This window comes from Mustelus asterias, chromosome 9, assembly GCF_964213995.1.
Source record: "Mustelus asterias chromosome 9, sMusAst1.hap1.1, whole genome shotgun sequence".
Lineage (NCBI taxonomy): Eukaryota > Metazoa > Chordata > Chondrichthyes > Carcharhiniformes > Triakidae > Mustelus > Mustelus asterias.
Genome location: NC_135809.1, coordinates 90,050,657 through 90,075,804, shown reverse-complemented (window position 1 = coordinate 90,075,804; position 25,148 = coordinate 90,050,657). Strand labels below are relative to the sequence as shown.

Genomic DNA, 25,148 nt, shown 5'->3' with positions numbered 1-25,148 from the left:
TAAAAAAGAAGGATAGGAAGGGTAGGATTAGAGAACCGTGGATAACCAGGGAAATTGAGGGACTGGTCAAAAAGAAAAGAGAGGCGTATGTTAGGTCCAAGCAGCTAAAAACGGAGGGAGCTCTGGAGGAGTACAAAGAAAGTAGGAAAGTACTCAAACGGGGAATTAGAAGAGCAAAAAGGGGTCACGAAATGTTCTTGGCAGACAGGATTAAGGAGAATCCCAAGGCATTTTATTCATACGTTAGGAACAAAAGGGTTGTCAGGGAAAAAATCGGACCTCTCAGGGACAAAAGTGGGGACTTATGCTTGGAGCCCAAAGAAGTAGGGGAGATCCTAAATGAATACTTTGCGTCGGTATTCACAAAGGAGAGGGATGTGTTGACTGGGAGTGTCTCGGAGGGGAGTGTTGAACCGTTGGAGAAAATCTCCATTACAAAGGAGGAAGTGTTAGGTTTGTTAGAGAATATAAAGACTGACAAATCCCCAGGGCCTGATGGAATCTATCCAAGGCTGCTCAGGGAGACGAGAGGTGAAATCGTTGGGCCTCTGACGCAAATCTTTGTCTCGTCACTGGACGCAGGTGAGGTCCCAGAGGATTGGAGGATAGCCAATGTGGTCCCGTTATTTAAGAAGGGTAGGAAGGATAACCCGGGTAATTATAGGCCGGTGAGCTTGACGTCCGTGGTGGGGAAGTTGTTGGAGAAGATTCTTAGAGATAGGATGTATGCACATTTAGAAAGGAATAAATTCATTAACGATAGTCAGCATGGTTTTGTGAGAGGGAGGTCATGCCTCACTAACCTGGTGGTGTTTTTTGAAGAAGTGACCAAAATGGTTGACGAAGGAAGGGCCGTGGATGTTGTCTATATGGACTTTAGTAAAGCGTTTGACAAAGTCCCTCATGGTAGGCTAGTGAAAAAGGTTGGATCTCATGGGATGAAGGGGGAGGTGGCTAGATGGGTGGAGAACTGGCTTGGTCACAGAAGACAGAGGGTGGTAGTGGAAGGGTCTTTTTCCGGCTGGAGGCCTGTGACTAGTGGTGTACCGCAGGGCTCTGTATTGGGACCTCTGCTGTTTGTGATTTATATAAATGATCTGGAAGAAGGAGTAACTGGGGTGATCAGTAAGTTTGCGGACGACACAAAACTGGCAGGACTTGCAGATAGTGAGGAACATTGTCAGAGGCTACAGAAGGATATAGATAGGCTGGAAATTTGGGCAAGGAAATGGCAGATGGAGTTCAATCCTGATAAATGCGAAGTGATGCATTTTGGTGGGAATAATGTAGGGAGGAGCTACACGATAAATGGAAGAACCATAAAGGGTGTAGAGACGCAGAGGGACCTGGGTGTGCAAGTCCACAGATCTTTGAAGGTGACGTCACAGGTGGAGAAGGTGGTGAAGAAGGCATATGGCATGCTTGCCTTTATAGGACGGGGCATAGAGTATAAAAGTTGGGGTCTGATGTTGCAGATGTATAGAACGTTGGTTCGGCCGCATTTGGAATACTGCGTCCAGTTCTGGTCGCCACACTACCGGAAGGACGTGGAGGCTTTAGAGAGAGTACAGAGGAGGTTTACCAGGATGTTGCCTGGTATGGAGGGGCTTGGTTATGAGGAGAGATTGGGGAAACTGGGGTTGTTCTCCTTGGAAAGACGGAGGATGAGGGGAGACTTAATAGAGGTGTATAAAATTATGAAAGGCATGGATAGGGTGAACGGTGGGAAGCTTTTCCCCGGGTCGGTGGTGACGTTCACGAGGGGTCATAGGTTCAAGGTGAAGCGGGGGAGGTTTAACACAGATATCAGAAGGACATATTTTACACAGAGGGTCGTGGGGGCCTGGAATGTGTTGCCAGGCAAGGTGGTGGAGGCGGACACACTGGGAACGTTTAAGACTTATCTAGACAGCTATATGAACGGAGTGGGAATGGAGGGATACAAAAGAGTGGTCTAGTTTGGACCAGGGAGCGGCGCGGGCTAATTGTTCTTTGTTTCTCGTTTCAAGGCTTCATTCTATGATCATCTTGCTGGTGCCAGTACAGAGCGAGACTGCGGATAGTTGGGAACCTGTCTCGGGGGCAGGGAATTCAGATGGTGTTCATAAAGCAGAAGTGGAAATGAATAGGGTTGGGAAGCATTTTCTGATCAGGGCCAGTGTGATCTCCTGGACTCGTTTCGATCGCCTCAGGGGGTCGGAGAAGAATTTCCCAGATTTTTTTTCCCCATATTGGCCCTGGGGGTTTTCACTCTGGGTTTTCGCCTCTCCCTGGAGATCACATGGTCTGGAATGGGGGTGGGGGTGAGTTAATAGGTTGTGATGAACAAAGCATCGTAGCGGTGAGGGACAGCTCGGTGGATAGGATATTAGGATGTAGATAGGCTGGAAAATTGGGCGGGGATCCTGGATTCAGGATTCAATCCTGGGCCGGGGAGCGGCGCGGGCTTGGAGGGCCGAAGGGCCTGTTCCTGTGCTGTATTGTTCTTTGTTCTTTGTCCAAATCTCCCCTTCCTTTCCTCAACCTGTGTCCCCGGGGGCGATCTTACCAAAAAGATTCTAAGACCAGGACAGGTGGGAAAACTGGAGAGTTTCACACCCATTTTTTGAGCAAGTTCAAATCTGCGATTTTATGCGCTTAGACAAAAAAAGCAGCAGAAACGGAAACTCGCATGGGGTGGGGGGAGCTTAAATTGCCTGAGAGCCAGCAGCTCGGATCAGACGACAAAATGCGTGCAAAAAACTTTAAAAATGGCAGCTCCCCTTCCAGCACCCTCCCTACCCCAGCCGTGGACACAGCCTCCCCCTACCCTTCACGGACATCGGAGACCCTCCCACAGGGTCTCGACCTCCCCCCACGGATCCCACACCCTGACACCCCACCCTCACACACTCTCCCTCCTCCCCCACCGATTGCAGGGTGTCCCTCACCCACTCTCCACCCCATGTCCTTGATGACAGTGTGCAACTCCCCCCCTCCCCCTCATTTGCAGAGTCTCCCTGTCACCATCCCCCCATCACCATAGGAGCACAGTCCTCCCCCCACCCACTCCCCTATCAGCACACCTGCAAATGTTGCCTTGGCTTCCCCCTCAGTGCAACAAATCAAACTGCATGTAATCTTGCTGGAATCCCCTAACGGGCACGTGATTCCCCAAGCTGTCTGCAGCTGAACTATCTTAACAAGGGAGAGCTGTTACGTAAGCCCCAAGGATGGACAGACAGGCAGACAGGGCATGAGGATGGCTGCCAGAAGAACTGCACCGCGATTTACAAAGGAAGAGCTGGCAAGGCTGCTATATGCGGTAGAGGAGAGGAGGGACACCTTCCCCCCCCCCCCCCCCCCCCCCCCCCAGACAGGCATTGAGCATGGGGGTGCAAGGCAGAGCGGCCTAGGTGGCAGTTGCAGTCAGTGCACGGTCCGATCACTGGCACGGAGAACAGGCCACCAGTGCCGGTAAAAAAATCAATGACCTCATAAGGGCAGCATGCGTGAGTGCACATCCTGTTCTGGCATAGTTGACCCCTGCTGTGTGCACCCCCCGACACCATGCTTGCTTCCAACCCCTGACCCCCTAGCACCTGCCTCCACCTCTCCCCCACCCCCCCTCCCCCGCATCCCTGAGTTGCCACACAAACCCTGCCCTCTGAGGGCCATCCCCTGACACCCTGCATGCTTTTAACCATCCGTCTTTACATGCCTCCTTCTGTCCCCTTAGGAGAAGAATGCCTACAATAATCGGGAGTGGCAAAAGAGAGTGGGTGGTGTGCCCGATCTAAGAGTTCTATCCGGTTTCGAGGAGCGGGCACTGGATGTGGCAGGGGAAGATGATGACTGCACCATCAGTGACAGCCAAGCTGCAACACATACGTGAGCACCTGCCAATTCTCCAAATGTTTGAGATATCTCAAATAAGTTGCATGCAGCCCAGAATCCTGTCCCTCCCTTGCACTCAACCTTCTGTTCTGTGCTGCAGGAAACAACCCAGATGCACCAGGCCCGTCTGACATCACCCACCCCCCGCCACTCCCGCTAAAACTCCACAGGACATCCTCAGAGGAAAGGGAGGAGGAAAACTCTGAGGTTGGCATCAGCTTTGCGACAGCTTCCACATCATAATTCATCATCCCAGAGAATATCACCTCAGTGGGTCAAGTTCTGGGTCACTCTGTGGTTTGTACAACACATCTGTTATGTACATTGGGTGAAGACAGGAACGTCTGAGGCCTCTGACACGTGGACGCCCGCCGGACGTGAGGACTCAACTAGCCCCAGGCCAAATGTTGCATCTCTGTGATTAGTTCTCCCTCAGCTGCTGGAGATGCAGCAACAGAGCCGGGCAATGCAGGAGGGGATGTCAGATACACTGCAGGAACTGCGAGGCTGTTGGGGAGGAGTCCCAGAGCTTTCAGGTGAAGCAGCTATTGCCAGCATTGCATGGTACCCAGGCCAACACTGCAAGGATGGCGTCTGCAGTGGAAAGCCTGGAGAAGGAAATCATCGTCATGAGTGGCAGGGTCCAAGCCATGGCCGATGGAGCAGCGGGCCACGATGGAGTCCCTGAGGGCCATGACTGAGGCACTCGGCAGCCTAACTGACATTCTGTGGCCCATGGCCAAGAGGCCCAACAGGTTGCAGGAGACCCTCCGGGAGAGCGCCGAGACACAGCGGGCTATGGCAGTAGCCCTTCCGAGCATGGCCCACTCACAACGGGACATGCTGAGGGGCTGCAGAGCATGGTGCAGTCTTAGAGGGCACTTGCTGCTGCCATTGACAGATGGCCCCAGACTCATAGGGCCATCGGTGAGGGGTCACCCACCGTTGCAAAAACGCTGGTGGGCATCCAGGACTGGAAGAGCCAGGTGACACTGGATCTTCTGAAGCTCAATGCAGAAGCTCTGGCATCCCACGGAATGACCCAGGAGCCCATTGCACTCCAAGGGAGGAGGAAGGGCTGCAGCCCATGCTGGGCCTTCCACCCAGAGCAGCCATCACTGCGCCTTCTGACTTCTCTCTTCCTGATCCCGGTGCAGGGATCAAGGGCAGCAGGATGAACAAGGTAGCATGGATACGTTCGTGACACCAGAAAGCTGGCCAGGGCCGTCCCGGTCCGGCCCTCCAGGGTACGGCTGTTTTTGAACTGCTGGGAGTTCTGCTCAGGGCGATGTGTGTGCAGTCAATGGCCCCCTGCACATTGGGCATCCCTACAATGGCGGAAGATCCTGCAGCCCAGGCTTCCCGCTGGGCCTGGCCCAGGTCAAAAATAATGGATTGCTCAGCCCGGGTGTACAGGGCCTTCGTCACCTCCCTCACGCACTTGTGCACGGAGGACTGCAAGATTTCACAGACGTCCCCGCTGGCAGCCTGGAAGGATTGAGTGGCATGAAAGTTTACGACTGCCGTGACCTTCACGGGGAGTAGATGCCCCCTGTGCCATGAGGTGCCAAGTCCTGCAGCAGACGGCACAAGTGCCACACTGTCTCCTTTTGGAGCCGGAGCCTGCGCCATTACATGCTGTCAGACTGCTGCACAAATGACATCCGTGTGCGGAAGTGTCAGGGTCGCCAGACCCTCACTCTTCTGGCCCACCCCTTGGGCCAATTGGCTCCCTCTCCTCCTGCTTCAGCCTGTAGTCTGGGCTGCCCTCGCCGTGCTCACAATTCTTCCTCCTGTTCCTCAGCAGCACCAGCAGCCACAAGCATCACAGCAACATCTATTGGCACCATTTGGTACGCCATTCTCAAATCTGGAAAGGGGGGAATGTGTGTTTGTTTCAGGTAAGGGAGAGGACATTGAGAGGATCAATAGGGTCTCCATACAGCTACACCCACATCTGCCCACACTCTCCACAACACTCCCCATGCCCCACACCCGCCTATTAGGACCCAAGGTCAGCGCTAACAACTGAGGTCAGTGCTAAGACCCGACTTTGGACACCAGCCGCACCTTGGTTCACCCCAGACCCCAGCACACATGCAGGCCTCCTCGACCTGGAATGCTGGAATGCATCATGGCCACTTCCGTTTTCCACCCACCACGCCCCCCACCCACCACGCCCCTCCCCCCACAGCACAGAAACCTGTACACATAACAACCTACTGCCTCGCTCACCCACAATATACGCCTGCAACATACTTTTATAGAGCAAGTGTTTTACTTGCCACTTTTACAGCTGCCAGAAATGAGGTCGTTGAGGTAAGTGAGGTGGAATGATTGCGAGTGAACTGCGCTAATTATATTGAGATGCATGCAAAAGCATGCTAATTGACATTTCGTCCATTTTAGGCGAGTTTCAGATCATACCCTTTTTTTGGTAAGATGGGAATGGGCGCGAAAATAGGTGCCCTTCCTGTTCGTCCACTCCCGATTTTACGACCTCACCTCACTGAAAAACGGGCGTGATAAAGTTGTAAAATTGCCCCCTCCATTTCAGGGGATAGGCTATCAACCAATATTCATTATATACATATTGACTCCCATAACTAATTTGACTACACTTCCTCCCACTTCTTGTCAGGACTCTATTCCATTCTCTGTTTCTCTCTCCACTGACACGACCTTTGATACCACTGCTTCTGATACGTCTTCCTTTCATCTCAACCAAAAATTCCCTTCAACCTTAGCTGACAGGCCCTTAACCGTGTTGATTCCATTTCCTGCTGTTCTGTTAACACTTTCGGAACCACAAAAAAATTTCTCCTTGTCTGACTTTCCACAAGCCAGTGGTCCATATTCAATGGATCATTCTCCATTTCTGCTACCCAACACATCTTTCACTCCCTGCACAGCACTCTGCGACACAAGTCCCAACACCATTCCAGATCCTTCCCAAGAGATGCAACACCTGCATTTTTACTTGCCCCCCCCCCTCCCCTTTCCCCTGTTGCTTCTTTATTTGTCCCATTACCATCTCTTTTTGCTTTGGACCATCATTCCTTTTTTCATTTAATCAATCCTACATTTTACCCCATCACAGATCTTCCTTTTGTTCTTTCCTCCTCTTCCCCTGCCTCTTCACTTGTTTAATTTTCCCCAGTTTTGATGAAAGATGATTGATCTAAATCAATCTGAATTAACTATTATTTTCTCGCCACATATATGGCCAATTTGTTGAGTATTTTCTGGTTTTATTTCATGTTTCCAGCATCTGCAGTATTTTGCTTTTGTAAATGGTCAATCATCTAATTGTTGTCTTAAGGGCTAGAATTTTCACATCATGGGACTAAAAAAGTATTTTTAGAGCTCTGGATTTCATAGCATCTCAGTATCAATCTAACAAAAACTTACCTGAGCTCATCCCTTAATCGGTAGTACGTTTTTCTTAGATTTTCATTTCGGACTGACGTTGGCACATCGGGGATGAACCAACATGCAAGGTACTTGATGCAAACAGCAACATTCTAAAACAGAAATGGAGACAGTTGTTTGATTTTATAGCCTTACTTTGTTTGCAAACCAACCATATTAGAATTACTTATATAATATCCAATAAAATACAAACCCTCACACTGATTGGGATAAACAGAGATAGTGAACGTTTTACAAAGCAGAAGATTAAGGATATATAGAAATCTATAGCTCATTCTCCTTCTATGGTTGCAATTAGCAGTGCACATCGCATCTGTCCATATATTTCCATCAAAAATCTTCTGCAATTTGTTCCCAGGCCTGTTTCCTGTGCAGGGCAGGTTTGAACAGTAATATCTCTCCCTATAGCTTTACCGCTGGTGGGAAGGAGGGAAATATTGTTTCGCACACATGGTAGAAATAGCTTCTGCCTCAATTTACAGGTCAGTAAACACAGTTACTTTGTCTTTAGGTTCCAGAAATGCTTAATTGGTGATGAATCTTAGGGCTCTGGTATTCAATACAGTGTAACTGCACTGTTAAGAAGGGAGCTATTACTTACCTCAAATAAAACAAGACAGGCCAAACGTGCAGCAAAAATGTGCCAGAATTGGCCAGTATGCTTATGGCTGTGTTCACTTCTGTAGTCACGATACCTGGAATGAAACAAGTTACTTTTTAAAAATTCATGCATGGGACATGGGCGTCGTTGGTCGGCCAGCATTTATTGTCCACCCCTAGATGTCCGAGACCAGTTGAAAGTCAACCACATTGCTCTGGCTCTGGAGTTACATGTGGGTCAGACCAGGTAAGGGTGGCAGATTTCCTTTCCTAAAGGACATTAGTGAACCAGATGGGTTTTCCCTGACAATCGACAATGGCTTCATGATCATCAGCAGATTCTTAATTCCGGATATTTTTTATTGAATTCAAATTCCACCAATTGCCATGGCAGGATTCGAACTGGGTCGCCAGAAAATTAGTTTCTGGATTAATAGTCTAGCAATAGTACCACTAGGCCATTGCCTCCCCTTGAATAAACTCAAAAGTTGTGAGCCTGATGCAGTCAGAAGTATGAAGCAAGCATTATATATATTCAGAAGAATATCTCTGGCCCAGCACTAGTAACAACAAAGAAGAGTGATTAACAGCAAGATGCAGCACTTTGACCACAGTGTAAAATAATTACTGTTGTAACACTTTACAAAGTTTTGATTATCTAGACGACAAAACCTTTGAAGATTAATTTAGTGTTGTTAGAATTTATTTCCACAAATGTTTGAATCAATTTATGTTAAAAGCTGAAATGGCTGGATTTCCACTTAAACATCAGTGTCGGAACTTTACCGCCTCACCTGCCCTGATTCCGGGGCAGGCAAGACTCACAGAATGAAATTTTCTGTTGGCCTCAGGTGGGATTTTATGAGCCAAGCCCGAGCGAGCTGCTCGTAAAATAGTGCCCCAGGTGTACAATCTTCCAACCCTGCAGCATTGGTTAATTAGCGTGGAAGGCCGGAAAATAGGGCGCGAGCCATAAAATCAGATTCGCACTCAGCATCAAGCGGTTTGGTATCTTCCCAGCCACTTTTTCCTGGCACCAACAGTCTCATACCCAAAATGAGCACAAATCTTATTAGTGTGCATTTGAATGGACTTCAATATCATTAACGAGATCGGCACGGCTGTTTCCTCCCCTCCCGTAACTTTTCCACCTCTCCAGTGTGACATTACAGATTCACACGAATCGCAGGTGGTCTATAAAAGTCTTGGCCAGGTGCAGCAGTAGTGTGGAGAGCGAAGAGGTGAGTACCACTGAGCACCAACCCCCCTGAGTGCGGGGTACTTCACAGCTGCTACCATGTTGCGGGGGGGTGGTGGGAGGGCATGGTGGGATTTGGGAGGGGCTAATGCCCGTCTGGGTGTCCTCAGGTCGGGGGGTTGCCGTTTGCTTGGGGCTCATGTTGCGTGAATTCCCCCTGGCTGCAGACTCACCCCCGAGGGGTTTCACATGAGGTCAACTACCAACTCCATGAATATTGCTCTGGTTACCCTGCTATCTGTCCACTTGGCATGCTCTGTGCTTTACCGCAGACATTCAATCCCAGGTCCCACTAACAGTAGCAAACAACAAGTCTGGCAGCTGTTGCCCCAAAAAAAGGAGCTCTGCAGGTGCTAACATGGCTCCTCACACTTGCATGAACTCTGCAGCATTGGCTTCAATGGGAACCCATCCTACGATAGTCATGAGGGTGTCTCTCCACCACCTGGCTGAACTGCCAGCCATTCCTGGAAGCCAATGCACCACACATCCAAGTGGTTGCACCCATGTCTATGCTTCAAGTGGGGACCCCGCACTGCTACCCATATGCTCTCCATGCCCGCCGTGGTGAGGATGTGTTAATTGGTATCGGGGATGGTGTCAGGTTGTCAGCTTCCAGACTCATGGGAACATTAGTTGATGGGAGGGAGTGAGGCCCCGGGATGGATAATTGTACTACCTGTATCTCTCTCTCTCTGTTACCTTCCAACAACCATTCCCCCCCACCTGCCCCCCACCCACCCAAAACACAAGTATGGATTTTGGATTGGCAGCAATTGAGATGGCAATCATTGTAGTGGCCATGAGGAGGAGTGAGACGTCCAGCCACTGCAAAGCGAACCCAGGCCAGAGGCTGCAGCAGGAGGACAGGGGGCCATTGATCGGGACCAGGACGGGGCTGCACATCCTCCCGTGGGGGAGAGGTGCAGCGGATGGAGGAGGCAGAGATCCAGGATCTAAAGGACCTGCAGGTGCTTCGATGAGCTGATGGAAGCTGTGTGCCGTCGCAAGTCCATCTAAGTAAGGAGACAGTGTGGCACCTATGTCTGGTCCTCGCAGATCTGGCACCTTGAGGGATAGAAGAACACCCCCTCTCGGTGGCAGTGAAGGTCACAACAGCACTAAACTTCTACACCACTGCATCCTTCCAGGAATCCAGTGGGGACATCTGTAGCATCTCGCAGCCCTCAATGCACAAGTGTGTCTGCAAGGTCACGGATGCCCTGTTTGCCCAGCCTGGCAATACATCCACTTCAACATGGGCCAAACCCAACAGGAAGCCTGTGCTGCAGGCTTTGCTGCCTTTGCCGGCATGCCCCATGTGCAGGGGGCTGTAGGTGGCATACACGTTGTTCTACAGTCTCCGCAAGGTCAGGGAGTGCGCTTCATCAACAGAAAGGGGTTCCACTTGCTGAACATGCAGGCTGTGACCACAGGATGAACATCATGCACGTGTATGCACGCCACCTGGAAAGCATACATGAAAGCTACATCCTACACTTCGAGTACCAGCCCAGGCTGCCGGGATGGCTCGTGGGGGGACAAGGTCTATACGCTAAGAGTTGGTTGAAGATACCTGTCTGAGGCTACAGACCAATACAGAGACCCATTATGAGGCCCATGCTGCCACCCAGTCCATCATTGAGTGGTGTGTTGGGTTCCTGAAAACACAGTTCCACTGACGGGGCCCTCCGTACAGCCACCCGAGGGTCTCCCAAATCCTTGTAGTCTGCTGTGCGCTCCACAACCTGGCGCAGCAGTGGTGAGACATCCTGGAGGAGGAGGGGGAGCGGGCCCAGGAAGATGTGGAGTCAGAGTCTGAGGAGGAACCGGTGGATGGAGGATAGGTGCATCTGGCGGGGGTCTGGCAGGGCAGGGCACGGAGGGAGGCCCTCGTCACAGCAATGTTCACCCAATTGTTGGCGTGCGGCTTGGCAACTGCGACCCCCACCCACCCACCACCTTCTGGGAGCCATAATCCCCCACCATTCCCTCTCCTTCCACCCTTGTCCACACTATCCTCCCCCATTGGTCTGATTGACATCACACCAGGGTGATGGGCCTCGATTGCCTGTGTTAGCGAGCTATTGGTCCAGGCAGGAGAGTGATGACGACTCGCTGTGTGACAAACTGTGACACAGCCCTGGTGCAACACAAGTCTGACTCCTACCTGTTCTCCGACTGTACACTGGCGCCTGGACCCACGTCTGAGTGAGGATGCAGTGCAATGCTCTGGGGGTTGGGGTGAGGAAAGGGAAGGCCTGGGGAGTCAGTCCAGGGTCCAGTGGGTGCTGGGAATGCCAGGGCAGGTTGTCTGTCATTATGGGTCGACAGAGTCCCATCTGCTGGGACTGCTTGGGATGAGCGCTTGGAGTTCCACGGCAGGCAGGCATCTGGCACAGGGATTGGGAATAGGGGAGCCTATTCTGTGCCTCTATGTGTGTGGTTGGGCTACAGTCATCGCTGTGGATGGAGAATCACATACAGATTAGTCAAAGCTGTGGGGTGCAATGACATTTATTGGTGAAACTAACAGCATAATGCCATTAAGTGATGATATATGACAGTGCAACAAAACAGGTGTGCATGATTCTAAACAGTGCCTATTATCCTAAAACTAACAAGTACAGTCCTTCACCTGTGCCCTCTTGATGACTCTACACTTCTTAATCTTACAAGGCTTACAGCTATGTCTAGATGTCCCCCCAGGATGCACATCAGAGGTGGAGGTGCTCAACCGTGTTCCTTGCCCTGTGGCTTGTGATGCCCTTGGCGGGCGTCCTCTGGGGAGACCTGTTCATTCCAATGCCTGTGAGATGCTTCAGTAGCAGGAAGAAGGGATTCAGAAGGTCTGGGGCTGTACGGGGTCTCCTGGCTGGAAGGCCCCGGCATGGACTCCAGCTCTTCCTCCACCCTCAGGGTGCCCATTGGCCGTGGGGACACTCCAGCGTATGGTGGGGCAGCTGGAGTTAGCTCCAGAAGCCTCAGCATCACCTGGCTCTGCCAGTCCTGGAGGTCCAACTCTATGCCCCATGATATGCGAGCCCTCTGCAATGGCCCTCTGAGACAGGACCAAGCTCTGGAACCCCCAGACAGGGCTCTGTGACCAGGCCAAGCTCTGGAGCCCCTCAGCCTTAGCCCTTTGAGATTGGGTCAAGCTCTCAAGGCCTATAACTATGGCCTGCTGTTTCTCCAGAATACCTCCTAGACCTGTGGCCATGGCCCAGTATGTCTCCAGAATACCAGCAACACCTTCGGCCATGGCACGCTGTGTCTCCGCCATGGCCTGCTGTGTGTTCAGGATGCCCTGGACCCTGTCACCCATGGGGGCCATTTCCTGCACCAGGTTTTCCACTGTGGACGCCATCCTTGCAGTTTCGGCCTGGGTACCACGCTGTGCCAGCGTCACCTCCTTCGACGGAAGTCAGTTGGATTCCTTCAAACAGCCTCGCAGTTGCTGCAGTATTGCTAACAGCCTCTCCTGCTCTGCTGATGCATTTCTAGCAGCTTCGGGATGACCGATCCCAGCATCCTGGTACCTGGCTTGGGACCAGCTGATTCTTTGCCACCAGCCGACCTCCGCCTGAGCCCTCGGACATTCCTGCCTCCACCCAATGTGCATCTACAGCTGTGTCGTGCACACCAGTAAGTGATCCAGAAGCCTCACCACTAACTTGTCCCACCGTGGTGATAGTATCTGCACTGGTGGATTGTGCGGCGGATGCCTGTGTTGAATGAATTGTGCTGGCCTTGGAGGATTTCTCAGGACTTTCCTCCAAGGTTTCCTCTGAACCGCTGTGGGGTGAGTCAGCAGGAGCAACAGGGGGGTTGGTGACACCAGATGGGGCGGGTGCATCGGGGTCGTTTCCTACAACAAAGGACACAAGATTCAGTACAAGGGAGGGAAATGTATCTGGGCAGCATGCCACTTATTTGAGATAGGTCATATGAATGAAGGTTTTGAGGGTGCTTATTTCCTATGCCACCAATCTTGGTGTCATCTGCAAACTTACTAACTATGCCCCTTATATTCTCATCCAAATCATTAATATAAATGACAAATAACAGTGGGCCCAGCACTGATCGCTGGTCATAGGCCTCCAGTTTGAAAAACAACTCTCTACAACCACACTCTGGCTTCTGTCAAGAAGCCAATTTTGTATCCATTTAGATACCTCACCCTGGATCCCGTGAGATTTAACTTTATGCAACAACCTACCATGCGGTACCTTGTCAAAGGCCTTGCTAAAGTCCATGTAGACAACATCAACTGCACATCTGACCTGCCCATTCCCCACACCCACCTCCCAGTTCCTCCGGTATGATGAGATTGACCCCTCCTCATTCACGGCCCTGAGCTGTACTTACCCGTGTCCCCAGCATTCTCCCTGGTGCCCCTTGAGTATTAGGCAGGCTGAGGAGAAATGGCTGCCTAAGCGCTTACCTTAAAATATCCCCCTCGGAGGTGAAGGCGTCAGGTTCACGTTTATGTAGAGCTGTTCTAAATGTTCTAAACGCTGGTGTCTGCTGAATATTCCATGCAACCTCAATATCTGGAGTGAGTGCTCGTTAATGAGATGTTAATGCAGTAAAATGTGGTTCCTGACATTGCATCACACCGCCCAAATTGCAAAATGTGATCTTGCCAGCGAGAATCACATATTTCAAAACTCTCTGGATTTTGAGTGCACCATTATTCCTGCACGTGGAGCGTCTCGGCCTAAGATTCTGCCCGCAGAGTCCGCCCCACAGCCACTGCACACTTGCATGCTTTCACAAGACGCAGATAAAAGACCACAGCCCTAACTGACCAATAGAGGATGGACAGCCATGCAAGCACTGTAGAGCTTAGCAACCGCACAGGCATAATCAATACCTAGCAATCTCAGCACAGTGTTTTAATTGTAACTGCATGAGATATTTTGGAAAGCTATGCAAAACTAAAACAACCAGATGCACAGAGGATCTGAAGGTGATTCAGGAGTTCAAGGTACCATATCAAGAGGAAACACAATCAAAACACAAAAAAAAAATGAGGTCAAAGATTTGGAATTTTCATTCTGAAATGCAGACATTTCAGTAAATGGTTGCCTCTCGAACTTCGGACATGGGAGCCAATGTAATTGCCCTCTCAGACAAGGAACCGTGTCTGATGACCAAAGGCTGATGCCACCCACAAGTCATCTGTATGGAGCAGGCGACATCAAACTTGCAATGAAAGGTCCTAGACCCAACCAACTTCAGCTGCTTCATCAACGACTTTCCTTCCACCATAAAGTAGGAAATGGGGATGTTCGCTGATGAATGCACAATATTTAGGACCATTCCTGTCTCCTCAGATACTGAAGTAGATCATGCCCAAATGCAGCATGACCTGGACAATATTTAGGCTTGGGCTGACAAGTGGCAAGTAACATTTATGCCGCACAAGTGTTAGCTAATGACCATCTCCAACAAGAGAAAATCTAACCATCTTTCCTTGACATGTCCGAAAGACAGGCTGGTTAGGTGCATTGGCCATGTTAAATCCTCCCTTAGTGTACCCGAACAGGCGCCGGAGTGTGGCGACTAGAGGATTTTCACAGTAACTTCACTGCAGTGTTAATGTAAGCCTACTTGTGACACTAATAAATAAACTTTAAACTTTACAATGGCATTGTCATCACTACATCCTGGTGATTACCATTGAACAGAAACTGAACTGAACTAGCCATATAAATACTGTGGCTACAAGAGCAGGACAGAGGCTAGCAATCCTATGGCGAGTAACTCGCCTCCTGACTCCCAAAAGTCTGTCCACCATCTACAAGGCACAAGTCAGGACTGTGATGTCAGTTGCCAGGATGAATACAGACCCAACAACATGCAAGGAACTTGACAGCATCTAGGACAAGCAGCCCACTTGATTACCACTCCCTCTACCACCAACAAACAGTGGCAGCAGTGTGTACTATCTACAAGATGCACTGTAGAAACTTACCAAGCACCTTCCAAACACATGACCGCTACTATCTAGAAGGACAAGGGTAATTAACACATGGGAATACCACCAGCTTGAAGTTCTCCTCCAAGTCACTCACCATCCTGACTTGGAAATATATCACCATTCCTTCACTGTTGATGGGCAAAAATCTTGGAACTTCCTTGCTAACAGCTCTGTGGGTGTGCCTATTCCTCAGAGATTGTAGTGGTTCAAGAAGGAAGCTCACCACCACCTTCTCAAAGGCAATTAGGAATGGACAATAAATGCTGGCCCTGCCTGTGATGTTAACATTCCATTGGAGGAGACATTTCTTCATCCAAAGAGTGGGGAGCCTGTGGAATTCATTACCACAGGAAGTAGTGATGCAAAACATTGAATGTATTCAAGAGATGGCTAGAAAGCACTTGGGGAGAATGGGATCAAAGATTATAGGGAGAAAATGGATTAGGCTGTTGAGTTGGACGATCAGCCATGATCGTGATAAATGGTGGAGCAGGCTCCAGCTCCTATCTTCTATGTTTCTATATATTAATAAAAAGGTACTCTGTAGGCAACACTCCGGTAAAAAGACAAAAGAACATGAGACCCTGTTCATCATCCACAACCAAGAATATTTTCCTTTATGTCAAAAAGTCTGGGTCAACCTCAACCTCATAGAATATTGACAAGGTCAACCAGCAATGGCCTAGTTTGAAATTTCAAAGAGAGTTCCTGAGTGTCTTTGCTGGATTGGGGTGACTGAGGACCACATACAGAATTACATTGAGGAAGGATGCTAAGCCCATGTGTCTCTTCATGCCATGGAAAATATCCCACCCACTCATGAAGCAGGAGCAGCAACAGCTGAACAAGGTGACAAAACTGAGGGTCATTTCCCATCACTCAGCCAACTGACTGGTTATCCAGAATGATCCCAGTCCCAAGGCCAAACATGTCCATCCATATCTGCATTGACTTGACACAGCGCAATAAAGCCGTGGCAAGAGAAGTCTACCCAATGTCCTCAGTGGATGAAAGCCTGACCAAATTCTCTAAAAGCAAAGCGTTTTTAAAGCTTGACACTAACATCCACATTTGGCAACTTACACTAGATGAAAAGGCCAGATTGCTGACCACATTCATCATCCCCTTTGGCAGATTCTGCTTCAACCACTTGCCATTTGCAATTACCTCGTCACTGAAAATCTTTCAATGCACAATGCCATTTTGCAAGGCCACAAGGCAGTAATTTGCTAGATGATGTTTTGATCTGTGGCATGACACTGGAAGAACAAAACAAAAGGCTCACTGTGCTCCGAGAACTCTTGCAAGAAGCAGGGCTAACATTGAATGAAAATATAAGCTCTCCAGAATCTTCATTTGATTTTTAGGATTCATGGTCACCAATAGAGGCATCACAGCAGACCCACAGAAAACAAAAGCTATCAGTGAGTTCCCAACCCCATCCTTGATCCTGGGCCTCTCAAGATTCTTGGGTATAGTGAAACAGTTGCTGAAGTTTTACTCAATCTGGTACAGATCACAGAATCCCTGCAGCAACTTACAAGGAAGAACAAGCATGGTGCTGAGACATGCACCAGCAACAAGGTTGCAGCAAAGCAATGCTGTTCTCAACAAATATCTTGGCCCACTATGACCCATCCCTGCCCACCACTATAGAAGCGGATGCTTCATCTGCAGACCTCAAAGCAGTCTTATTTCAGGAAAAACTGGAAGGATGTTGGCAACCAGTGTATTATGCATCTAGGAGATTATTGGATGCAGAGATAAAGTATACCATGATCAGAAAAGAAGCTCCTGCAGTAATTTAAACATGTGAGAAGTTTTCTGACTATGTTATTGGCTTGAGAGTCACCACATAAACAGACCATACGCCACTGGCCTTGCTGTTAGATGAGAAGGAGCTTCCAAAAATGGCTCCCCAGAACCTAGAGATTCTATCTACACCTAATGAGGTTTACATACGAAAGGGTATATATTCAAGGAAAAATAAACAGCAATCTTTCCAGGGCCATAGTGTACCTTCCAGTGAAACACAATGTCAACCTGATCGAGGAACTTTATCATTTTCACAATTGGTGAGGAGATACTTTGCTGGCTACCACAGAAAAACTCCAGCAAACCTCCAGGAACAAATACAAGATGAGAAGTGTGCCAGCACTTGCCTTTACTGTCAACAAGAGTGCCCGCCATAGAGGCCAGCAGTAGTACCGTGGAGGCTTGGTTTCAACAGCCGAAGCACTTTCTGCTAGTATACTGTGAGTGGTTAGTCATTCCAGCCTGACTTTAGCTGGAGATATTCCAGAAAATCCACCAAGACCATCTGGGCATTACCAAATTCAGGGCACGAGTCCAATCCGCAGCATAACAGCTAGGCATTTCAAGAGCAACAGAGGAAATGATAGCAAACTGCCAGGTGTCTGTGCACACAAGTAAGATCATGCACAGATACACAACCTACTCCTGCACCCTCAAGTCCAGCTCCACTGAAACAAGCCTCACCAGTGTCTTCTGAATTACCAGTGCTACTGCACAGGTCACAGTGTAGTTGCAAAGCTCCTGAAATACTAACATATAGTTGAGACTGAGTTTCATTATGTTTCTTTCCTTAAGGGGATTGAAATGAAGCGGGGGGGGGGGGGGGGGGGGATGGGGGGAATATTTTAGAATATTATAGTAAGCATTTTCCTATTTGAATGTATAAACAGATTTCTTTAGTTCGTGTCAGCATGCACCAACGACGTCATTGGTAGCATGGGCTTTCGCAGGTTTAGTCTTATCTCAAGGGACCTGTGTAACTAGCTGCCTCCAGTTCTTAGTCCATGCTGTATTGTATTTCGATATTTTTATAACCAAAGGAGATTGAATATCACAAGTTTGACAATCTTTTTGTGGCCAAGTTATCATACATTGCTATAATTTTGAGGATATATCACTGAGTCAATGTGCCTTCCAAATCACAAGTGTATGTGGCTTCCATGAAAGCTTGGGCTTGTTTGTGCCAAGAGTCTCAGCATTTTTCCTACTAGGAGCCAGAGGTTGTGGGCATGTAGGTTGGTGTGGAAGGAGTGTTCACTTCTGCTTGCACTTTCATCATGATTTTTACTGAGGAGCAGATCAAGAGTCTCAATCTAGTTGGAATCTGGATACAATGAATGTGTTGTGGTGCATCACTCCATTGTTGTGGCATCTGCAGCTACAGCTCACCATCCACTCCCTCATGAATGTCAGCTTCTTCCCATCCTTATTCTGAAGAGGCACCAGACTCCTCCTTCTGTAAATTCCTCACTCCTTTTCCACGTGAGCTTTTGAAGGCACAACAAGCCACAATGATCCTGGAGACTGTCCCTGGCGTGCACTGCAGTGCTCCACCTGAGTGTTTCAGGCAGTAGAACCTCATTGTCAGCAGTTCAAAGTTCTGTTCTATTGTTGCCCTTGTTAAGGCATGGATGGCATTGTACCTATCCTCTGCTGGGCTTTGTGGGTTCTGCTCAGTTGTTATGAGTTAGGTCTTCTGTCGGTATTCCCTGTCACCCAGGAGTCATTCCTGCAGTTGCTGAAGGGGATCAAACCATTCTGGCACCTGAGTGAATGAAGATGTAAGAATTGAGACCACTGTCAGGAAAGTGAGTACACACCTGGAAAATTTGTTTGAGGCAATCATAGATCAGATGCACATTGAGGGAATAAAAGCTACTTTTGGTTTGAATGCTGCTGACTGTTCCCAGGGTGCTGTCAGCACAACATGTTTGCAATCAATTGCAATCCAGCAACAACAACAAAACCAACAACTCTGGCTGCCTGCCTCCCGGAGCCTGTGGTGAATTGCACAAATTCATTGACTCTTGTTAACATGATGCATTTGTGATTTCCTGACTGTGAGATACTACACATTTACCTCCTGGAGCCCTGGAAAGATCCATAGACAGAGAAATTCAATACCATGATGACATTTAAAATGACTTGCATTGCTGTGACTTTTTTTTAGTCATTCGTGGGACATGGGCATCACTGGCTGGCCAGCATTTATTGCCCATCCTTAGTTGCCCTTGAGAAGGTGGTGGTGAGCTGCCTTCTTGAATCACTGCAGTCCACGTGCTGTGGGTTGACCCACAATGCCGTTAGGGAAGGAATTCCAGGATTTTGACCCAGCGACTGCGAAGGAACGGCGATATATTTCCAAGTCAGGACGGTGACTTGGAGGGGAACTTGCAGGTGGTGGTGTTCCCATGCATCTGCTGCTCTTGTCCTTCGAGATGTAAGTGGTCATAGGTTTGGAAGGTGCTGTTGAAGGATCTTTGGTGAATTGCAGCAGTGCATCTTGTAGATAGTACATACTGCTGCTACTGGGCGTCGGTGGTGGAGAGAGTGGATGTTTGTAGATGTGGTGCCGGTCAAGCAGGCTGATTTGTCCTGGATGGTGTCAAGCTTCTTGAGTGTTGTTGGAGCTGCACCCATCCAGGCAAGTAGGGAGTATTCCATCACATCCTTGACTTGTGCCTTGTAGATGGTGGATAGGCTTTGGGGAGTCATGAGGTGAGTTACTTGTTGCAGTATTCCTATCCACTGACCTGCTCTTGCAGCCACTGTGTTTACGTGGTGAGTCCAGTTGAGTTTCTGGTCAATGGTAACCCCAAGAATGTTGACAGTGGGGTATTCAGAGATGGTAACAGCATTGAATGTCAAGGGTCGGTGGTTCGTGTCTCTTATTGGTGATGGTCATTGCCAGGCATTTGTGTGGTGCAAATGTTACTTGTCACTTGTCAGCCCAAGCCTGGATATTGTCCAGATCTTGTTGCATTTGAACATGGACTACTTCACTATCTGAGGAGTCGCAAATGGTGCTGAATATTGTGCAATCATCGGTGAACACCCCCATTTCTGACCTAATAACATAGGGAAGGTGATTGATGAAGCAGCTGAAGTTGGTTGGGCCTGGGACACTACCCTGAGAGACACCTGCAAAGATGTCCTGGAGCTGAGATGACTGACCCCCCACAACCACAACCATTTTCCTATGTATCAGGTATGACTTTAATCAGCGGAGAGTTTGCCCCCTGATACCCATTGATTCCAGTTTTGCTAGGGCTCCTTGATGCCTCACTTGGTCGAAAGCAGCCTTGATGTCAAAGGCTGTCACTCTCACCTCACCTCTGGAATTCAGCTCTTTTGTCCATGTTTGAACCAAGGCTGTAATGAGGTCAGGAGCTGGATGACCATGGTGAAACCCAAATTGGGCGTCACTGAGCGAGTTATTGCTGAGAAGGTGCTGCTTGATAGCACTGTTGATGACCCCTTTCATCACTTTACTGATGATCAAGAGTAGACCGATTGGGCAGTAATTGGCCGGGTTGGATTTGACCTGTTTTTTTGCCAGTTCTTCCGCAGCTAATAGGACATACCCTGGGCAATTTTCCACACTGTCAGGTAGATGCCAGTGTTGTAACTGTACTGGAAGAGCTTGGCTAGGGGAGCAGCAAGTTCTGGAGCACAAGCCTTCAGTACTATTGCCGGAATGTTATCAGGCTCCATTGCCTTTGCAGTATCCAGTGCCTCTAACATTTCTAGATATCACATGAAGTGAATCGAATTGGCAGGAGAGGGCGGCACGGTAGCACAGTGGTTAGCACTGCTGCTTCACAGCTCCAGGGACCTGGATTCGATTCCCGGCTTGGGTCACTGTCTGTGTGGAGTTTGCACATTCTCCTCGTGTCTGCGTGGGTTTCCTCCGGGTGCTCCGGTTTCCTCCCACAATCCAAAGATGTGCGGGTTAAGTTGATTGGCCATGCTAAAAAGAAATTGCCCTTAGTGTCCTGAGATGTGTAGGTTAGAGGGATTAGTGGGTTAAATATGTAGGGATATGGGGGTAGGGCCTGGGTGGGATTGTGGTCGGTGCAGACTCGATGGGCTGAATGGCCTCTTTCTGTACTGTAGGGTTTCTATGAGGAGATTGGCATCTGAGATGCTGGGGACCACTGGAGGAGGCCAAGATGGATCATCCACTTGGCACTTCTGGCTGAAGATTGCTGCAAATGCTTCGGCCTTATCTTTATCATTGATGTGCTGGGCTCCACCATCATTAAGGATGGGGATATTTGTGGAGCCTCCTCCAGTGAGTTGTTTAATTGACTGCCACCATTCATGACTGGATGTGGCAGGACTGCAGAGCTTAGATCTGATCCGTTGGTTGTGGGGATCACTTAGCTCTGTCTATCACTTGCTGTTTATGCCGCATGCAAGTAGTCCTGTTTGGTAGCTTCACCAGGTTGATACCACATTTTCAGGTATGCCTGGCATGCCCTCCTGCACTCTCAATTGAACCAGGGTCCTCAGCCAGTTCTGACATTGCCTCTTTGATATTTGTAGGTGGTTACACTGATTCCAGTATATTTGATTATGTACCAATGATTGACATTACACTGGTCTCTGGTTGCTCGAAGCCGGAGCTATCTGACCTGTTGCTGGTGCTCTTTTTTCACATTTGGGCTGTTGCTCTGCCTGACTCTGGGTCATACTTTGCCAGTTCTTCCGCAGCTAACACTGGGGGAATTTGACCCATCCTCTCTGCCTGAGGTGAACTGATGTTCACTAATGTCCATTCAGGAAGGAAATCTGCCATCCTTACCTGGTCTACTCCAGACCCAAAGCAATGTGATTGACTCATAAATGTCCTCTCAAAGGCAATTAGGGATGGGCAATAAATGTTGGCTTAGTTCAGTGATGCCCAAATTGCATAAATTAATTTTTCAAAAACTGAACAACAGGGAGGCAAAGATCTGGTCAGCACAGTCTTTGAGGTGCCCCATTATGTCCTGAATATTTTTGACAAATAGGTAGCCTTATACTTAGCATCAGCCACACCTTGGTCTCCACTCATTCCACCCATGGTCAACTCCATCCTCAACCTTAATTATAGAATTTTCTTCTTAAGAAAGCCATGTCTGTGCACACTCATACAGTGACCCTAGAACTGGAAGCGATCACCCTGCACCCTCCCTCAATCACTTTTGATCTACTATCTATCACTTTAGGCCTGCCTTCAGTGACTCTCGACCTCCCCTCCCCTCCCCTCAAATCAGCCTTGGTCAGCTAACATTTATCCTTGAGTTTCTCCCTATTACCATAAGTCAGCCCCCCTAAATGCTGGAATTACCCATCGTTATCCTCGACCTACCATCCTTCATCCTTGACCCACCTTCTATTATCCTTGAACTTTCCTCTATTATGCTCAACTTCAGAACTTCATCATTGACCTTCCCTGCATAAGCCTTGAAAACCCACAATCCTGATTGACCTATCATATTTTGACATTGACCTTCCCAGTCCAGCTTCCTCCCTCTGATCCCCATGAGACTTTGTAGGACTTCCACCGCCATCCTTCCCTCAGTCAGCAATGCCCCATTCCCTTTAGGCACCACCTTTGTTCCTGCATCCCTCCCTCAATCAGCCGTGTCCCATTCCCCTTTTGCGATTTCCATCTCTCCCTTCCTTCCTTGGTCATCCATGCATTGTTCCCCTTTGATTGCCACTGCTGCCTCTTTCCCAATCAGTCATGTCCATTCCCCTTTGCCATCCCTTAATCTCCCTCCATTGCTTGGTTAACCAGCCCCATTCTTCTTTGCCACCTCTGTTCCTCCCTCAATCAACCATGTCCCATTCCCCTTTACCACCTCTGTCTCTCTCCTACCCTCAGTCAGCATGCCCCATTCCCCTTTTCACCTCTGTATCTCCCTCCCTCAGTTAGCAATGTCCCATTCCTCTTTGATTGCTACCACTTTTCCTTCCTCCTGTGGTCAGCCATGTTTACTTCATTTTTGACTGTCACCAACTGATTTCAATCAACAGTTCCTCCTCTCTAGTAGTTGAACAAAGCTCCTCATACAAGGAAAATCAGCTCCTACTCACTGAAAGTCCACCAGAAAGACTACCTCACCCACTGCACACCACGTTAAAGCAGATGTGAATCTGAAGGTATGTATTTCTCGTTTTGTACATTTAATTCTGGTGAGGTTGCACGACATTGTATTAATAAAAGGTTCCTAATGCTTGCTATTGGGAAGTTCAATCTGCCATCAGTCCACAGCCAATTTAATTAAGTAATTTATCCTGCATTCTGGAATCTGACTTTTTGACTCCCTTTCCATGTCCATTTTGTTTTCCACTACTAGGAGCTTCAAAATGTTCTGTCCCCTGTGTCAAGTAAGGAAAATGGGGTAAAAAACAAATTTCAGGGGACTGATGAACTTAAAAGATATTAACCTTTCCCAATAACTCAGTTTGTAAAGTCCCTGCCTACTGTGTAACTGAACCTTACAGACCTGGAAGGTCCCAGATTTACTCCCTAGACTGTGTTGAATTCACTAAGGATAACAGCGGGACATCTCAATTGGCCTCAGTGTCCTGGGCAAGGGAGAAGGAAAACCTGTTAATATATATTTTATTATCCAGAGAATCCTGCTAGAAAACCTCAATGTATAGATGTCAAGATTAGGATTACCATCTTACCTGCAGTGGTTTATTGTGAATCCCAACAAGCCTGCCCCATCATCCAAAGGAAAAAATTCATCGTCAAAATTCTTCAGATGGTAAACAGAAAGGCTATTGTTAACATACCCAGTCAGACAACTGCAAAGGAAACACATACAGTTGAACTTGCACTTTAATATTCACCTTTAAGATGACAAAACATGCCAAAATACTTGAGATGTAAGGGTTAATGCAGTTAACAGTAAGAATGATGTTTACATAAACTAGAAGGAAAACTAATGCCTATGTAAGTATTAAAACTACCTGGGACTTCCATGTCTGTTGGAGCTCTTGCACTGATAGATCGAGATAACGTTGCAAAAGTCAAGAAAGGCAAAGAGGCTAAGTATGCAGAAACGTTGTGCATGTGATACCCTTGTGATTGGAGGGTCTCTCTGGAAGTGAGAGTCCTATAATTTGGGGCGAGGGGTGGATTCAGGTGGAAAAAGGTGTTATGATACTTTGCCTTTAAGAAATATATTTATATCATGTTTCTTGTGAGGGGTATGTTTAAAATTCAGCTCTGTTTTACATGGTGCTGATTTGTTTGCAAACCAGGCAGCTCCATGCTGAGGATGCAGGGGAAGTGTTTGTTTTAAGCTGAGCTAATGCACTTTTGTTTATTTGGGTTTTACCTGGGGTTTCAGAGCAGAGTTTTGATTAGGTTGATTGACAGAGTCATGTGAATGAGTGGAGCTAAGTTTGCAGAGAAAACACACAGTTCTCTTTTATTTTAAAGTTCTCGACCCTTTCTGCTTCGTCCCCGTTGATGTAGAGAGGGGCATGTTTCTCCTCTACGCTTTCTGGAGTTGATGACAATTTCCTTCATTTTGTTGACATTGAGGGAGAGATTATTGTCGTCTCTACTGTCTCGCCATTGTTTGAGATCTGTCCCACTACGGTGGTGTCGTCAGCAAACTTGAAAATCGAATTGGAGGGAAATTTGGCCACACAGTCACAGGTGCATAAGGAGTATAGTAGGGGGCTGAGAACACAGCCTTATGGGGCACCGGTGTTGAGGATGATCGTGGAGGAGGTGTTGGACTCATAGGGATAGGTTAGCAGTTAAAAACTGTATCTTGTCATGTTTAAGTATTGTTCAATTGATAAAAGTTAAGCTAATTCATTTGTTATAGTTAAACTGTATTATTAAATAAAGTTTGTTTTGATAAAAGTTTCCTAGTGTGTCAATAGAATCACATTTGGAGTGAAGCACCTTATCCTCAAACTAATGCCAAAATAGGGCGGCATGGTGGCACAGCGGTTAGCACTGCTACCTCACAGCGTCAGGGACCAAGGTTCGATTCCCGGCTTGGGTCACTGTCTGTGTGGAGTCTTCACATTCTCCCCGTGTCTGTGTAGGTTTCCTCTGGGTGCTCCGGTTTCCTTCCAAAAAAGCATGTTGGTTAGGTGCATTCCCCTCCAACTCAATTTTCAAGTTTGCTGATGACACCACCATAGGTGACCAGGTCA

At 48.3% G+C, this 25,148-nt stretch overlaps 1 protein-coding gene across 1 annotated transcript in view; it reads right to left on the bottom strand.

Annotated features, from left to right (window-relative positions):
- Window positions 1-25,148, bottom strand: part of LOC144499259 (anoctamin-9-like) — a 178,046-nt gene that overhangs the window by 12,172 nt on the left and 140,726 nt on the right. The window contains exons 17-20 of the mRNA XM_078221374.1: window positions 23,655-23,774; window positions 7,910-8,003; window positions 7,288-7,400; window positions 5,209-5,428 (exon numbers count right to left, since the gene is read on the bottom strand). Coding sequence (XP_078077500.1) covers window positions 5,209-5,428; window positions 7,288-7,400; window positions 7,910-8,003; window positions 23,655-23,774 — 547 coding nt within the window. The remainder of the gene's footprint in view (window positions 1-5,208; window positions 5,429-7,287; window positions 7,401-7,909; window positions 8,004-23,654; window positions 23,775-25,148) is intronic.